A 16,078-nucleotide genomic window follows, 5' to 3' on the forward strand; every position below is an offset into this window, starting at 1 on the left:
ATATGTCCTTGCAAACTGTCGAATCAATCAAAAAACATCAAAACGTTTATGGGCACTGATCGAGATTGCAGAGATTACAGTAAAACATTTGTCAATTATTTTTTATAAGTCTTTTAGTCTATTGAATGTCATTTGGTGTACAGTTGGAATAAAGATTAGAGAGTGCACACTGCACTCGGGGGACAGGGCCAGCTCTGTTACCGCCTGGGGACAGGTCCAGGGACAAGGCCAGCTCTATTCACGGCTCTGTGTGGTCCGGCCAAAGTCTGTGTTTCACTTGAAACATTCCTGAACACGACCTCAGACCCGGCTGAGAAACCAGGAAATGCGTATACCTCCAATGAGGAGGTGAAAATGTTCCTTCGCACCTTTCATCTCATGTGTGAAGTTTTCTTTCTTTCTTTTTTTATCAAAGAGTTGTGAGCTGTGAGTGACCGCATTTAATTTGATTGAGATGGAGATCTGTTTTTTCCTGTTTCACCATTTAAGCCTACCTACTTCATTAAAGGCTACAAGCTTGTATTTCTTCAATTGATCTTTAAGACATAGGCCTACAATAACAGATTATTACAAGAATTAAAATAAATAATCAGCACTAGTAGTAATAAAAGTGTGTGTGTGTGTGTGTGTGTGTGTGTGTGTGTGTGTGTGTGTGTGTGTGTGTGTGTGTGTGTGTGTGTGTGTGTGTGTGTGTGTGTGTGTGTGTGTGTGTGTGTGTGTGTGTGTGTGTGTGTGTGTGTGTGTGTGTGTGTGTGTGTGTGTGTGTGTGTGTGTGTGTGTGTGTGTGTGTGTGTGTGTGTGTGTGTGTGTGTGTGTGTGTGTGTGTGCGCGTGCGTGCGCTTCTTTGCCATAATAACACAAGCCCATTTGTTCATTGTCTAAGGTACTATGAACCTATGGCAAATCTTCACCCATAATAACATGCCCCAAAAATATCGGCACTTGGTTAGAAGTAAATAAAGTCTTAAATTGCATTGGTGAAACGAGCAAAAAATATTAGTAATAATAATAATAATAATACATCTTCCTGTCCCGTAATTTTGACCTTCACAACATCCTGACCTGCATCGATCATGTGATCAGGGGTCATTTTCATAGGTGAAGTAAGGGTCAGATGTTAGGTCCAAATTAGTCAGACATGTGACGCTACTGCTGGTCATGTGGGGGTGAGCTTGTAGATTATCTATTTTCAAAAGTTTTTACATTTGAAAACTTGAAATGGAACATTTTGCATAATGAGTACTTTTACATCATGTTGATGCCATTACCTTCGTACTTTTACTCAATTATATTTTGAATTCCGGACTTTTACTTGTAACAGACTATTTATATATTGAAGTATTGATACTTTTACATAAGTAAAACATGTGAGTACTTTTTCCACCACCGGCATCTCGATATGGAGACCAAAAATAAAGAGATGAGAAAGGCAAACGCAGAGGACAGATGAATTACAGCAGGCGTCAATTAGTCACAAAATATATTTATTTAACCAGTAACATCCACTTTGCAAAAAGCACAACACCAAGACATACTCACAGGAGGGCCCTAACAATGGCTGGCATAAATAATTAAATTATTTTTTGATTTACAATCATCCTTTCAGGAAATACATAATTTGGTTGAACTTTCATTGTGCTTTTACAATTCTTTTTTTATTTCCATTTTATTGTTTTAATACTAAAGGGCAGGATTTCTTTACTCAATCACATTATGGTCTCTGGTTTCTCTATAAACCGCTGGCATATTGGCGTAGTTCTTTGTATTAGCATCATCATATTACACAATGGGATTATAAAACAAAACATCCTAGTCATCATCTTGTCATATTCAAGACAACATAACAAATGCAGAGCTCTTGTACACAAATCACAACAGCGGAATCACGTAAAAAAAACGCTTCTATTTGCATATTATGCTTTCAAACAGAGTTAGTATTATATTATTAACCACTTAAACCCTTGGGGTCCCCTAGGGCTCTGTACTAGACCTTCTACATAGTGTCTATCAGTTCCCTATAGACTACACCAAATCTACAAGCTCACAACACGTCACATTGAACTTCTATTTTCACTGAAAGTACACCCCAGCATAGGGACTCTAAAGGCCGATCTGAATGCCGAAATAAAATAAAATCGGTTCGGGAGGGGTCCCGACCCGATTTTATTTCGGCACTAAAAGTGAAGCATGCATCGACCTTAAGGTTCAAGTGGTTAATAAGGAAAACAGAATACAAAACAGGAGTTGACAACTACATATGGGGGGTTGAACACTATGCTGTCAAAACACAGAAGTTGTTAGCTCTAAAACCACGATGATATGCCTTCATGTCCATTCAGTGTGTGCAGCGATCCGTGCGCTATGCGCCATGTACAGCACGGAAATCCATAACCAGGTCAGCGCCTACAGGCACAGCCAATGCGTTGCAACTGCGCCAGATTGCGTTTCGTGTGTGTGTGTGTGTGCGTGCACATGAGCGTGTGTTTGTGTGTATGTGGCAGAGAAGAGGGATTTTGTAGTTCAATGATTCGAGTGTGATGGTGGAGTGGGCCACAGCGTTTCATTAAGCTGCCGTGATCCTGAGGCACAAAGTCAGTCAGTCAGAGATTACAGCCAAACTGGCAGGATGCATGTGTACTGTGTGTGTGTGTGTGTGTGTGTGTGTGTGTGTGTGTGTGTGTGTGTGTGTGTGTGTGTGTGTGTGTGTGTGTGTGTGTGTGTGTGTGTGTGTGTGTTTGCACTTGCACATTTGTGTCTGTCTTAATTACTCTTCTGTCCTCTGTACAGATGGAGAGTTGATTCTATCTCCTTGCTTTGTCGTGGAGTGTTTGTGTTTTTCGGCTGCCTATTGGCTCATAAAGCATCACTTATTGGGTTAACTAATATTTCTGCATTTCAAAGCATCAACTTTCCCTTCAGGCTACTGTAGCTGCTTGACAAAACAATATCTCACACACCAAAAATTGTTCATTTGCAAAAAAATAAAGAAACGATTAAAAAACAAAATGTACTACATAATTTCATTCATAATAAATAGAAACAATCTATATTTTTTTGCAAATGAACCCTTAATAGCCACCTTTTTGCCGGTACTTTCAGAGTTAAACTATAACACTCAGGACTTGCAGTGTGATTTTTGCCACCTACTTGTTCATGGCGCTCTCTGATACATTGGAACCAGGTGCGAAATTCTGGCTAACGCGTGCCACTGTGGAGTATTTCTGAGTCTGGACAGAGGGCACCTTATCGCTCGACTCGGGAGGTGATAAGATAGTGGCAAAAAACAAACAAACAAAACAAACAAAAACGCTGGACCCTTCAAGTTTTCCCTTCCGCACAGTAAGACAGCACCAAGTGTGCATTGCATTTCAGGGACGGATATAATTGGCAATTAAACTTTCTTCAAAAACATTACAACAAAAAGTGAATGATGTCGATACGTTTGCTTTGTGCTTCGCTGCAGTCTAAAGCGGGCGAAAGGTTAGGAGGGGTCTGCGAAAGTATAGGGCACAGAGGGTAGGGGGAGCGTTGTTTGGTTCTCATTGGAAGGAAGCACGAACTTTGCGACCCTTCAGGGGTTGCGGGGGCCGATAGTTGTCCATCATGCAGCACGTGGTCTCACCCTCACCGGAGAAGAGCAGGCACCGGAATTTGGCCATCTGTAAGAAGAGGAGAGAGAGAGAGAGAGAGAGAGAGAGAGAGAGAGAGAGAGAGAGAGGGGGAGAGGGAGAGAGAGAGAGACGGAGAGTTAGAGAGGCCACTGAAAGACTTCATTGAGCTGCCAGTGCCTTTTTTGCCATGCATTTTTGAGTGGTGCAACCACTCCAAGGAACAGCAATGTCCGTCCTAACCTATGTGACTATGTTTAGAGTACCAGTAGGGGCAGAAGTGGCACTGTTGTGCCAGAAACAGAGAGATAGTGTTGCACTGTTGCCTGCTAATTACAGAGAGAGAGAGAGAGAGAGAGAGAGAGAGAGAGAGAGGGGAGTTGCAACACTCAGTTCACACGGGTGTGATTTGTTAAGGTAAAGATGAGCCCATTGTATAGAACATCGTGTTTCAGTATACTCTTGGCGTCCACTCCAGTGTTTTTTTTGGAGTACCCCCATGGGTCAACAAACATGATCCTCCTGCAGGCTGTGTCTTACAAGCCAGTCAATTTACGACCTGACGTTTTGTGTCCGCCCTGAGACTGGGAAGGTCAGGGCTTGATCCCTGGCCGGGTCATGCCAACATCAAGCTGCCTCACAGAGACAGAAGACAGGCTCCTTCCCAATGGGCCTTGTGGTTCAGGCTCAGGGTCATGACATTGTAGTGCTACTTTTAGAGCAGAAGGAAAAACAGCGCCCTCTTTTCCTTTGAATTTGCGTGAGTCAACAGTCTGTCTCGAGAGACTACTTTTCTTCATAACCAAAATACGACACACAATGTTTTGTTGTGCATTCAGCCTGACGAGTTTTAGGATCCCATCTCCAGGAGTAGTAGTAGTAGTATAGGATAGATCCTATATAGCCCAAAGGGACAGTCAGCAGAGTCAGCCGGTTTATTGGTTGTTGTTGGTTGTCAGGGCGATATCACAACCATAGTGCACAGGCTTTGCCTTGCCTTGTACGTTGCAGGTTGCGGTGACAATTTTGTCTTTTGTGTAATATGTAAACAAACTAAATTAATTGACCAAAACCCTATGTTTAGAAGTGAGGGATGCCCAATCCCCCGCACTCCCCAGTCCCCCTCCACTACACCCTGGGTCATAACTGGCGTTACCACAACAAGTCCACTTTTACTGTTATTTCAGCAAGGTCTGCTGATAATGCAGGTGACACAACATTTGAACGTTGCAGGTGTGTCAGTAATAAACACTCTGGGCATGATAACCAACGTGCTCCTCGGCTTTCTGTGGCCAAGGAAACTCAAGACATGTTCCTTGACCTAGAACTTCAATTAATCTTCTAGATATTGGATCACAGGAGTACGCAGTGGCTATGAATTCACTCTACTACCACCAAAATGTACCCTACACTGTTACACTAATATGTGTAACAGCCAACAAAAATGAGATTCCCTACCCTCCTTCAAAACCGCCATAAAGAGCACCTGTCTGCAATTTGCAACTGGACCTACAGTCTTCTAGCTTGCCAAAAGAAATTCCCCCCACTGTTTTTCTTTAAATATACTTTTACTGCTCCTAGTACTGATGATTTCTTGTATTGTGTTCTATCATCTTCTATATCTTTATCTTGATTAATTGAATACATGGGACCACAATGGAAACAAGCCCTCAGGGATATTTGTGTTATCCTTTTAGCATTATTGTATAACTATACCTGGACTTTTTTGTTTGTTGCAAACCGTTAATAAAGTAAAGTAATTAATCTGAATTTTGCTGTGGCCCTTGTTGTGTGGATGGTTGATGATTGTAACGTGGGGAGGTGATTGGTGAAGCTTAATTTAGTTTGACATTTTTGTGTAAAAAAATCTCTGTGGGATAGAGTAGAGTAGTAGACTAAATGCCTAGAATAGTATTCTAGCTGCTGACCTCCTGTGACTGTCACTCAACTCAACACACGCATCACTGCTGCTCCGTGTTGAATGCTGATGGAAAGCTGGAGTCAGGGACTCGGCTCGTCTGTCTGGCACATTTCTATCCTCAACGTCAAGCTTAGTGGCTCTCTAGTTGGTGCTTAACTCTCTGATTCACAGCTGTATTTATAATGTGGCGGATCAAGCAATCGGCTTTCAGTAACACAAATTAATTGCAGTTTTTCCTTGGGCTTTAGTTTCACCTCTTCAGCCTTGATGCCCTTATCTTGGGTGTGTGAATTACAGGCAAACCTAGTCCAGAAAGGCAAAGCGATCGTTCATAAACCAGATCCGCTGTGCTTCACAAACAGAAACGGGGAAAAAAGGCTTGACAAAGTAGCATTGTGAGCTTGTAAATCTGCTATTTAAATAGTGAGGGACGCTCTTATCATCGTACATGATCCATTTATTGTGTAGGACAAGAATATCTTCAAAAGCCATGCTTTGGAGGGGCTAGCAGCCTCTCCTTTGGGGGTTCCTGGCACAAAATAAATTTCAAATAGAGGACTATGGCCAAATACATATTGTTACTGTCAGGGTGTCCAAAACCGTTCCCTTTGTATTACTATAGAAAATAATATAAAATAGAGAAAATAGCCAAGAATCTACAATGGAACCATGCAGTTCTATAGAACCAAAGTGGAAAAGGGGTCATGTGTGCTGCCATTCTCCTCATCTTCAGAGGGGATGAGGTGGGTGACCTCTGGGCCACTGAACAGTGCAGCAGCTTCAGCTATACAGATAAGGAGGAAGTGGCATGCAGGCGCAGCACCTCTACAACCACTCTCTTTCCTAGGCTGTGACAGGAAAGATGAGGCTGTGATGTACGATCAACACGTTTGTCTGAATTCAAGCAGGAGCATACACACTCACTGTAGAATAGAATAAGCCTCACTCCTTGGGTGTTTTTTTGTCACAGTATGTTTGCAGATAATATGAAATGTGTCCCCTGCATTTACCCAGCTAGCAGTGGGCAGCCATATACGGCACTACGGGATTTTTTTTTTAATCAATAATTTATTCTTCGATTAGACTGTCATTGACTTAATAATAGGTTTGGGATCCAACATTGAGGGACCAGGAATCTGTTCCATGTCAGAGCTGGTATTTGTGGACTGGTACCGGAATCGTTAAAAAAGATCCATATATTAAGAAAATATTTCTACCCTGATGATAAAATATATAGAAAATTAGAATATTTAAAATGTTCCAATAGTAGTGTCAGTCACTCCAGGAGAGTTATCAAATGTTCATGCTTAAAATAGTAACAGCATATTGTTACCAACATTGGTTTTCTGTGGCTATACAGACTTATCAGCTGTGCCTGGTCTATATGGCAACATGTTTAAAGGTTATGTGTACACTCCCCGTGTTTACCCTTGAGACACTGACTGGCCTGCATTCATTTTCACAGGACTTAAAGACTCCTGCTGCAAGGGCAGACTTGAGAGAGAGGGAGAGGAGAGGGGGAATACAGGGTTTACTGATTGTAAAGATATTGCTGGGTATTGGCTATTTTCAAATGGCTGAAAATGTATAGGGCTGAAATTGTTACTGTATGTTTCAATAATAATAATGATCAAAATCTACGAAGTTACTACTAACTAAAGTGTTAAAATAAATGTAGTGGAGTAAAAGTACAATGAGATGTAGTGGAGAAGTAGCCTACTAGAAATTGGAAATATTCAAGTAAAATACAAATAACTCAAGATTGTACTTAAGTACAGTACTTTATGTACTTAGTTACTTTCCACCACTGATTATGGGCATGATGTACAGTAGGCTATGTGTCGTGTAGACTAGAAATGTAGACTAGATTACAGTACATACAGGTGTATGTATGTATGCACTGTGTTTTTTTTAGTCATGTAAGAAAGTGTAGAAAATGCAATTAAACGGTTTGTTGTGATGAGATTAACCTGTGATCGACTTGTGTTTCATTCACCTCTGGCTGCCAACAGTTGGTTATACAGAAGCATTTACTGAATACTGTTGGGCAGTGGTGGAAAAAGTAGTGCTTGAGTGAAAGTCAATACTGCAATGTAGAAATACTCTGTTACAAGTAAATGTCCGGAGTATTCCTATCAAGTTCTCAAAGTTTTCAAATGTATAAAAACGGCTTTATAGTTATAGATAGCACAATGCATCTCTCTCTCTCTCTCTCTCTCTCTCTCTCTCTCTCTCTCTCTCTCTCTCTCGTTATAGATAGCACAATGCATCTCTCTCTCTCTCTCTCTCTCTCTCTCTCTCTCTCTCTCTCTCTCTCTCTCTCTCTCTCTCTCTCTCTATCTCTATCTCTATCTCTATCTCTCTCTCTGTCTCATTCTGTTTCTGTCTCTATCTGTCTCTCTCTCCCTCTCGGTTGCAGTATTGTGTTTCTTCCAGCTACAAGAGGTTTCTCATGTGTCAGCGAGCCATGCTGCTAATCTCAACAATCAAGTCCTTGATTTCGACAGCAATGAAGAAGGATAGAGAATGTGTAAGCCAATGAAGCCATTCCCAGACCCTTGGAGTGTGTCCAAAGTCAAAGCCTTCCCCCTAACTACACAGCATGAATGGTGTGGTGACGATGTGTGGGGGCGTGGCCAACACCGGGCATACCTGCTCAGTGCTGACACTGATTGGCTCCTTGCAGACGATCCAGGTGACGCTCTCCAGCAGAGGGGGCGTGGTCAGAGAGCCGTCGTAGGTCCAGTAATCTAACGAGCCTGGCAGCAGGGTGGTGGGGTCAAAGTTGGGGAAGGTGGTCTGCTTGCCCTGGAACAGAAAACAGTCGAGTGGGGTTAAAAACAAAATCACACTCGATCGTGTGAAGTGAAGGGCAGCAGCCCTAAAAAAAAACATACATTTGTATAGAACCGAAGTCTTTAAAATGAAATAGACTTACCTTGGCCTGTATGGCATCAAATGCATCAAGCAGCTTCTGAAGTGCTGCATTGGCAGAACCAATCTGGATGGGGGAAAAAGGTGGTTTGATTGATCGAACAGTTTATAAAGAGTTAGCAAAAAGTACAGAGGTAACAGTTACAGTATACATTCATGCTAAAAGGTTAACACAAAAGGTCCTGAGGACTTATTTCCATTGTGGTCCTGTGTATTCATCAAGACAAATTAAAGACATACAATACTGTACAAGACATCATCAATACTAGGAGCAGTACAAGTGTATAATAGTTAGGTGCACAATGCAATCTGCTATTTTCAAAAGGTTTTTCTGCATAATGGGTACTTTCTACTTGATATTCTAGATTATAGTTGATATACTTTTGTACTTTTACTCAAGAAAATGTTGAATTCCAGACTTTAGTGTTTCTAAATTGCAGTATTAATACTTTTACTTAAGTAAGTGGAATTTAAGTACTTTTCCCACCGCTGTGGTCCACAGCAAAGGGCTAGGCAGGGCATCATTTATCAGTGTCCTAAGTATGCCTATACATCACAGCAAAGAAAGCACTATGATACTGACTGTACCAGTAGAAGGATTTAATTTAAAAACAACACTACTGACCTTCAGGAACACTCCCACAACAGCGAGCCCATCAGGCTTGCTAGCAGCATCCCCAAAGCTGGGGTATTTGGTGTTCCAGTGCACCAGATGGAGCTAAGAGAGACACACACAAAGGCCATTTGTAAATAGATTATTCAGAGATTTGCTCGCTTTTTTTTTTTACCCTGGGAATCCTTTCAGTTCCGTCTGCCGGGCCCTTTTGTATTGTTGTTCAGAGTGAATCTGGGTGAGTTTCATACGCCTGGGAGACCTTCATTCAGATGAAGTGAAAGGTTTAGCTGCTATTCAATAAAAAACGGAACATTTTCAACAAGATGTGTCAGTAGATAAGAAAAGGAACGGGGGGGATAACGTTCTTGATAGTGAAATAAAAATAACTGGTTTAATTTAGCCTACTACTTGCACAAAATAGAAAACAGTCCATATCTGTGTCGGGTGGAAACCGAAATATCCAACTTTTTTAGGATTCAAATTTGAAAAAAGTAGCAGAACAACAAGCTCAAACCGAGCTGCTTCGCGCCATATTTCGAGCTTGCGGATCGCTTCATTTGGTGCGTTTGTGTGATGCTGTAGTATGATCAAGTAGGGACGCTAATTTACAAAAAGAAACATTTTAACATTGTGGGAACAACAGTCTGGCCACACAAGACCTTTACATTTACATTCTGAGGTATTATACTGGAATATTTCCAATTTTCTGTATTTTTACTTCTACTCCACTAAATCTCAGAGACAAATATTGTACTTTTACTCCATTAAAATTATTTGAACTTTAGTTACTAGTAGTTACCCATTTCAGCCCTATACATTTCAGCTTGTGAAATGGAGCATTCTGCATAATGAGTACTTTTTTGTTTTTTGTACATTTTTATAGCAATACATTTGTACTTTTACTCAAGTACATTCTGACTTCCGGACTTCTAGGTTTAACAGAGGCATTTCCACATTGCGGTACTGTTATTTGTAGCCTACTTATAATACAACTAGTACTTTTTCCACCCCTGAGACCAGCCCGACAGAAAGGATAATTATGTGAGCGGTGGTTCCTACCTCGGCAGGATACATGGTCCCAGACACTGTGTGCTCAGAGCCCTTCAGGTCAGATGCACCCCAGTGGAAGTGGAACTGCTTCAGCCTGTACGTCCCCGAGATAGGTCCGTTTGTCAGAGCTGGAACACAGACAGACAGTAGTGTTGATTTTGACAGCAAGCTTGATTTAGTTTTAGTCATAAAAAAAACTTTTCAATTTTGTCACGTTTTAGTCATCTGAAATGTTTTAGTGTTAGTCTAGTTTTAGTCTCTAAATCTACAGTTGATATATAGTCGACTAAAGTGTATTTTGGCAGGCCAAGATGGCGTCGTAATGGCTAATTTTACACTTGGTTGAGTTGGTTGCACATTATGAAAATAGCTGATCCAAAAGCTCACAACGCGTCCGTCCAAGCAGGGGAGGATTATCCAACGGGGGCCCCTGAGCTTAAGCCTCCACGCGACCGCGTTGATGTCACACGGAGGCTCAAGCTCAGGGGCCCCCAAAAATTGCAAAGTTAATAACAGTTATTAACTTTGAACTTTTTGTCAGACAATGGGCTTGGCTTATTCATTCATGTCAATAAAATAACCCAAAGGGGTGTGTGGCCCAAGGACCCTTTATCTCATGATCCACCTACAGTATACGTCCAAACATTAAACGACTGGATGTCTTTTCCACTTGTCCCTCCCTAACATTTTAGTCTAGTTTTCATTAGGGGTGCACGGTTATGAAATTATGACCGATATTCGACCTACGATTATTCGCAGTGTCATATCTGCCAATTACCGATTCTGACCGATTCCGATATTATACAGAGGCCCACAATGGAATCAAGCCCTATAGAGGTTTGGCCCAAAGCCTGTCAATAAAGTATTCAATCAATCAATAAACACCATACTCTTTTACAAGTGTCTGTTTTCACAACTGAATGACTACTGAATGAGATAAGTAACAAATTAGAATGTTTTTTTTTCATTTTCACATTTTTTGCTGGTGAAAACCGATCAAATAATCTGTATTATGTTGAGACCATACCGATATGGCATTTTTATGGCCTATCCCGATTATGCTACAGATTAATCATGCATCGCTAGTTTTTATTTGTTTGTCTTTTTTGGTCATAGTTTCTAGTCTGTCTTGTACCCTTTTGTAATGTCTATATAGGCAATGTGCTTTTTTAATGTTGCTTGCTTTCATTATGCTATGGATGGAAATCTGCACTCTTGCCAAATCCGGTGTATGACTATACATTGTATTGTAATGTTGCTCAATATGCGCTGACCCGTCCAAATAAATGGATAAATTAAATAAATATGTCACACATCATTTTAAAATCGCATAACTTGCAACGTTTGTGTATTTGAGATCAAACGGTTAAATACTTGGCTCTTTGCCAGACAAAAAATAGGCCTAATAAATAATATCAAGCAATATTATGAACACAGTATTTGGTTTCTAATTCAAGAAAATCTTAAAATAAATGGAAGCAGGAGGTTCGTGGGAACCATGCCGACACAATTTATTCGTTCATAAACAGGACATAAATATATTTCGTTTGATTGTATGATGCAACAGCTGCCTTTGTACTTGCAGTACACATCGTCATCACGACATACAAACAAACACACACGCGCACGCGCGCACACACACACACACACACACACACAGACAGACACACAGACACACACACACACACACACACACACACACACACACACACACACACAGGGGCAGGGCAGGCAAGCTTCCTTATTTGTTGGACGTGGTCTGAGAGTTCCTGTCGTGATCAGACTGAGAAGAATCGGATCAGATTTAGCCCAGGATGATGATGATGATGATGATACTGTACTGAGGTATTTTAAGATCTACCCACCCCCTCCCTCTTCACTGTCTGCAGGACATTTTGTATTCATCTATTATTTTACAAATATGTAGCTGATATTTATAGGTCTATCTCAGTGGCATGCTGATTGCTCTGATATACCAGAGGAACTGCAGTTTCTCTATGGCCGGTATTTTATTTCGTTTTTTATTTCGTTTTTAGTTTTTGTCCAAAGATAAATCAAATATTAGAAAGAATGATCTTAAATAATGAATGATTTGAACATGCACGGTGCATCATTCTCAGACCTATCCTTCAACTTCTCATATATGCCCAAAATGATTGGATATACATGCAGGTTTTGTAGCAATGTGTATCAATTGTAAAAATATTAGACACAAATTGTCAAAGTTCAAGCATGTTCTAATCATATACTTCATATTACTTAAGACCATTTCCCAAATATTACACAGAGGTGCCCATACTCACTCTTCCTGTTAACATTTTACAGCCCAGCTGAAATACATATTGCTTGAGCAGTGTGCAGACAAAGAGACAAAGGCAGTCTACTTTCCACTGCACGTGCATGACGCGCACACGCACGAGCACGCACGCGCACGCACACGCACACACTGACACACACACACTCCGGCCGATGCATGACTATGACGAGTAGGCTTTAGTCCCTATATAATATATCATCTCTGTCGGGTGGAAATCTCAAATGTCCAAAATTGTTACTTTTCAGAATAATGGTTTGAAATAAACATAATGCTCAAAATCTTATAAAAGGTTAAGGTTCCTTACACCATAGTGGATGTGACATTTCGATCCAAGCCCTAAGCATACTAACTAATACTTAATACTTAAGTCCTAGTATAAAACAGCTTATCTCTTCTTAGTGCAGACCACATGCTGTTAATCCACCCTGATGCAATTATTTCTCTCATTGTTTCTATACCGTAAACACAAGCAACGATTTTCAATCCAATTTCTTAAAAGGTTTGCACACACATTTCACTGATTACGTCACATCATTCAAAGGCCTGCTATAAATGGACATGCACGCTAAAACAAATACAAATCTCCAGTTACGACAGGCTGACACAATAGCCTGAATGTTTAGTAGAAAATAATGAAACTTATCCTGCTATCCTTGTTTCGTTCATTTGCCAAAAAAGGCTGAAGCAATTTGAATTATTATTTTTCAATGATGTAATAAAAAAAACCCACATAATTTCATAAATAAATGTAAAAATCACACTTGAAGTGAGGGGCGCTCAACTTTTCTCCACGACTGACAACACATCACATTCCGTGCTCAGCCAATCACATCATTTCCGTGGTACACATACAGACAGACAAAGCTGGGCATATGGGAGGGGCTAGCACCCCTCAAAAATCAAAGAAATGTCATAAATTCTGGGAAACAAATAACTTTTAAGAAATATAGTGAAAATACCAGATCTACGAGCGTGTATACCAGCTATTTTCACTAGTTTGAGTCCCGGCCCGGGCAGACATCAAATTTCTCTTTTGGTCTGGAGCAAAAAGGTTTGAGAACCACTGCTCCAATGCTATAACTATACCTCGAGATGAGCTCAACCAATGCGAAAGAGGGGACATTACAATTTCACTCCACATTATTATAAGGAAAGGGACTGTCACTGGGATGCATGCTTTGTTTTAGTTGGTGACTAAAAACACATTCCAGTTGCACTTGAAACATGTAATGTTTAACTAGTCTAGAGAACCGGTCCCATTTTGTAAAGAACCCTCTGTTCGTGCTCCCTTGACCTCACTCAGAATATGAAAAATCCAGTCGTGGGAAAAGCTTTACACCGGGTTTCATTACCAATTCAATCACTATTGTCTGCATGCACATGGGTTTTTCACTGGATCTCCTGCATGGCCAAGGCTCTGCACCATGCAGTTCCACTTTCCTAATTTCTTTTGTTAAATATTCCCTATGTGGTTCTCAGCCTGTGGGTCTGGACCTCCAGGGGGGTCCCCATTCATGTCCCAGATATGGCAATTTAAGGACTTGAAGTTGTAAGATCCTTAATAGCCTATACCTCAAAAAGACAAGACAAGAAAAGAAAAGAAAAATCCAATAAAAATGGTAAAAAAGTGTATTTTAGAGTCTGTGAAACCGAAAATGTATATGCCTCAACTCCTACATTCCAAGTGCTTGTCTATAAAATAACGATTTGGGGGGTCATGGCTTGAAACGATTGAAAAACATATATTCTACATGCATGCATGGGTTCTTATGGATCTCCTGGCAATTTCCCAGGCTCTGCACCATGGTTGCCTATTTAATTTAGTTAAATATTCCCTAAAATGTGCAGGGGCCTGGGGGGGGGGGGGGGGGGGCGGCGGCTGCATTACATAACTCTCTCATGCATAATATTAACATTAATTTCCCACTAACTTGAGCTGTCGGCGTCATCAAGGAAGGTCACTTGGAAGGAATGTCCGTTGTTGAGAATATCTATTGACGTGGAAGGGTCGTACTTGAGGCACAGCGGCTTCAGGCCGCCGTCGTAGTCGCATTGAGCAGGTAGGATGTCAATGGGAGACTGGCGGGGTCCATCGGCGATGGGGAAGTTAGTAGCCCATTTATCGGGTCCTAAAATAACGGGAATGAAAGGATTTTAAGACAGACAACAGGCTGTAGCTAAATCCATAAACACAGAAAGAAGGGAATAAAGGGGTTCATTCAGAATGGGTGATGTGAGGTGATGATGAGGTGATTAAAATGCACAAAATCTGCAAAGAGGGATGATGATGAATGATGAATGAATGAACGAACCAACGAATGAATGAACGAACGAACCAACGAATGAATGCATGCAGCATTTTTTCCCCATTTTTTTCTTTTTTTATTCCGAACATATAAAAGACAAAGTAAATATTAAAACAAAAAAGATGCGTCCAAAAATACGTCCTTTCATAATCCTTAAAGCATGAATGAATGAATGAAAATTGCCTGTTGCAGTGACAGTGTTATTAATACATTAAATGCATGGACTGTGTGCATTGTTCCAGAGTCCGCAGGTATATGTTGGCTATGTAGGCTATATCATAATTCATTAACAGGTCCTGGTGGTTATAAAGCAATAACAACAAGGACCATGCATGCACTATATGACTATATGGTGAAAGTGCCTCACCGTTGCTCGCTGCGTATCCCCATGCGTGAGACATTGTAGCCTAATGTAGGTGAGACAGAGAGAGAGAGACAGAGCTGTGTAATAATCCCTTGATAAGTGCGTCGTTTCCCGAGTGCAAACAGCCAGTGTCCTTCTACTGACAGCTGACAGCCTTATATACGGTCTGTCTGTCTATCTGTCTGTCTGTCTGTCTGACCCATGCTGCCGGTTCGCGCAACAGCTAGCAGGAGGAGTTTTGGTGTTGCGCGCAATTCGGCGATATTGATGAGGAGGAGGATCCCCCCCTCGAGCCTCGACCCCCCCCCCTCTCTGTCTCTCTCTCCCTCCCTCTGTCTCTCTCTCTCCCTCACTCCCTCCCTCTGTCTCTCTCCCTCCCTCCCTCCCTCCCTCTGTCTCTCTCTCTCCCCCCCTCCCTCCTCCCTCTGTCTTTCTCCCTCCCTCCCCCTCTCTCTCTCTCTCTCTCTCTCTCTCTGTCTCTCTGTCTCTCCCTCTCTCTCTCTCTCTCTCTCTCTCTCCCCCTCCCTCTGTCTCTCTCTCTCCCTCCCTCCCTCCCTCCCTCTGTCTCTCTCTCTCCCTCCCCCCTCTCTCCCTCTCTCTCTCCCTCCTTCCCCCTCTCTCTCTCTCTCTCTCTCTCTCTCTCTCTCTCTCTCTCTCTCTCTCTCTCTCTCTCTCTCTCTCTCTCTCTCTCTCTCTCTCTCTCTCTCTATCTCTCTCTCTCTCTCTCTTCGCAATGAGCTGGTGAGTGGAGCGTCTTTTCAGACTGATGGGCGTTTATCCGCTTTATCGCCTATATTGACAGGATTGAGAAGTAACGGGATTGCATCATTGCAGTTCACTTATTTAATGCTACGATGGGCGGATTTAGGCTATTTGTGAATTGATTGACAATCGGGGTTCGGGAATTTGTCTGCAGATGATTGGCTTAAATAAATCCTTGGATTGCAGCATCATGGTTCTCA

General features: G+C 41.6%; 1 protein-coding gene and 1 long non-coding RNA gene across 2 annotated transcripts in view; both read right to left on the bottom strand.

The window, feature by feature from the left end:
• Window positions 1-1,467: 1,467 nt before the first annotated feature.
• Window positions 1,468-15,282, bottom strand: LOC308336387 (carbonic anhydrase 1-like). The gene is made up of 7 exons (XM_080793752.1): window positions 15,120-15,282; window positions 14,378-14,575; window positions 10,139-10,257; window positions 9,089-9,181; window positions 8,468-8,530; window positions 8,182-8,337; window positions 1,468-3,659 (listed from the first exon to the last, which is right to left on the bottom strand). The coding sequence occupies exons 1-7, from the start codon at window positions 15,151-15,153 to the stop codon at window positions 3,540-3,542; spliced, it is 783 nt and encodes a 260-aa protein (XP_080649878.1). The 5' UTR covers window positions 15,154-15,282; the 3' UTR covers window positions 1,468-3,539.
• LOC308336388 overlaps window positions 1,468-16,078 on the bottom strand; it is a 668,236-nt gene continuing 653,625 nt past the window's right edge. The window contains exon 2 of the long non-coding RNA XR_013966157.1: window positions 1,468-2,618. This is a non-coding gene — a long non-coding RNA (uncharacterized lncRNA). The remainder of the gene's footprint in view (window positions 2,619-16,078) is intronic.

Source organism: Protomyctophum bolini (assembly GCF_963924005.1).
Source record: "Protomyctophum bolini genome assembly, chromosome: 21".
Taxonomy (NCBI): domain Eukaryota; kingdom Metazoa; phylum Chordata; class Actinopteri; order Myctophiformes; family Myctophidae; genus Protomyctophum; species Protomyctophum bolini.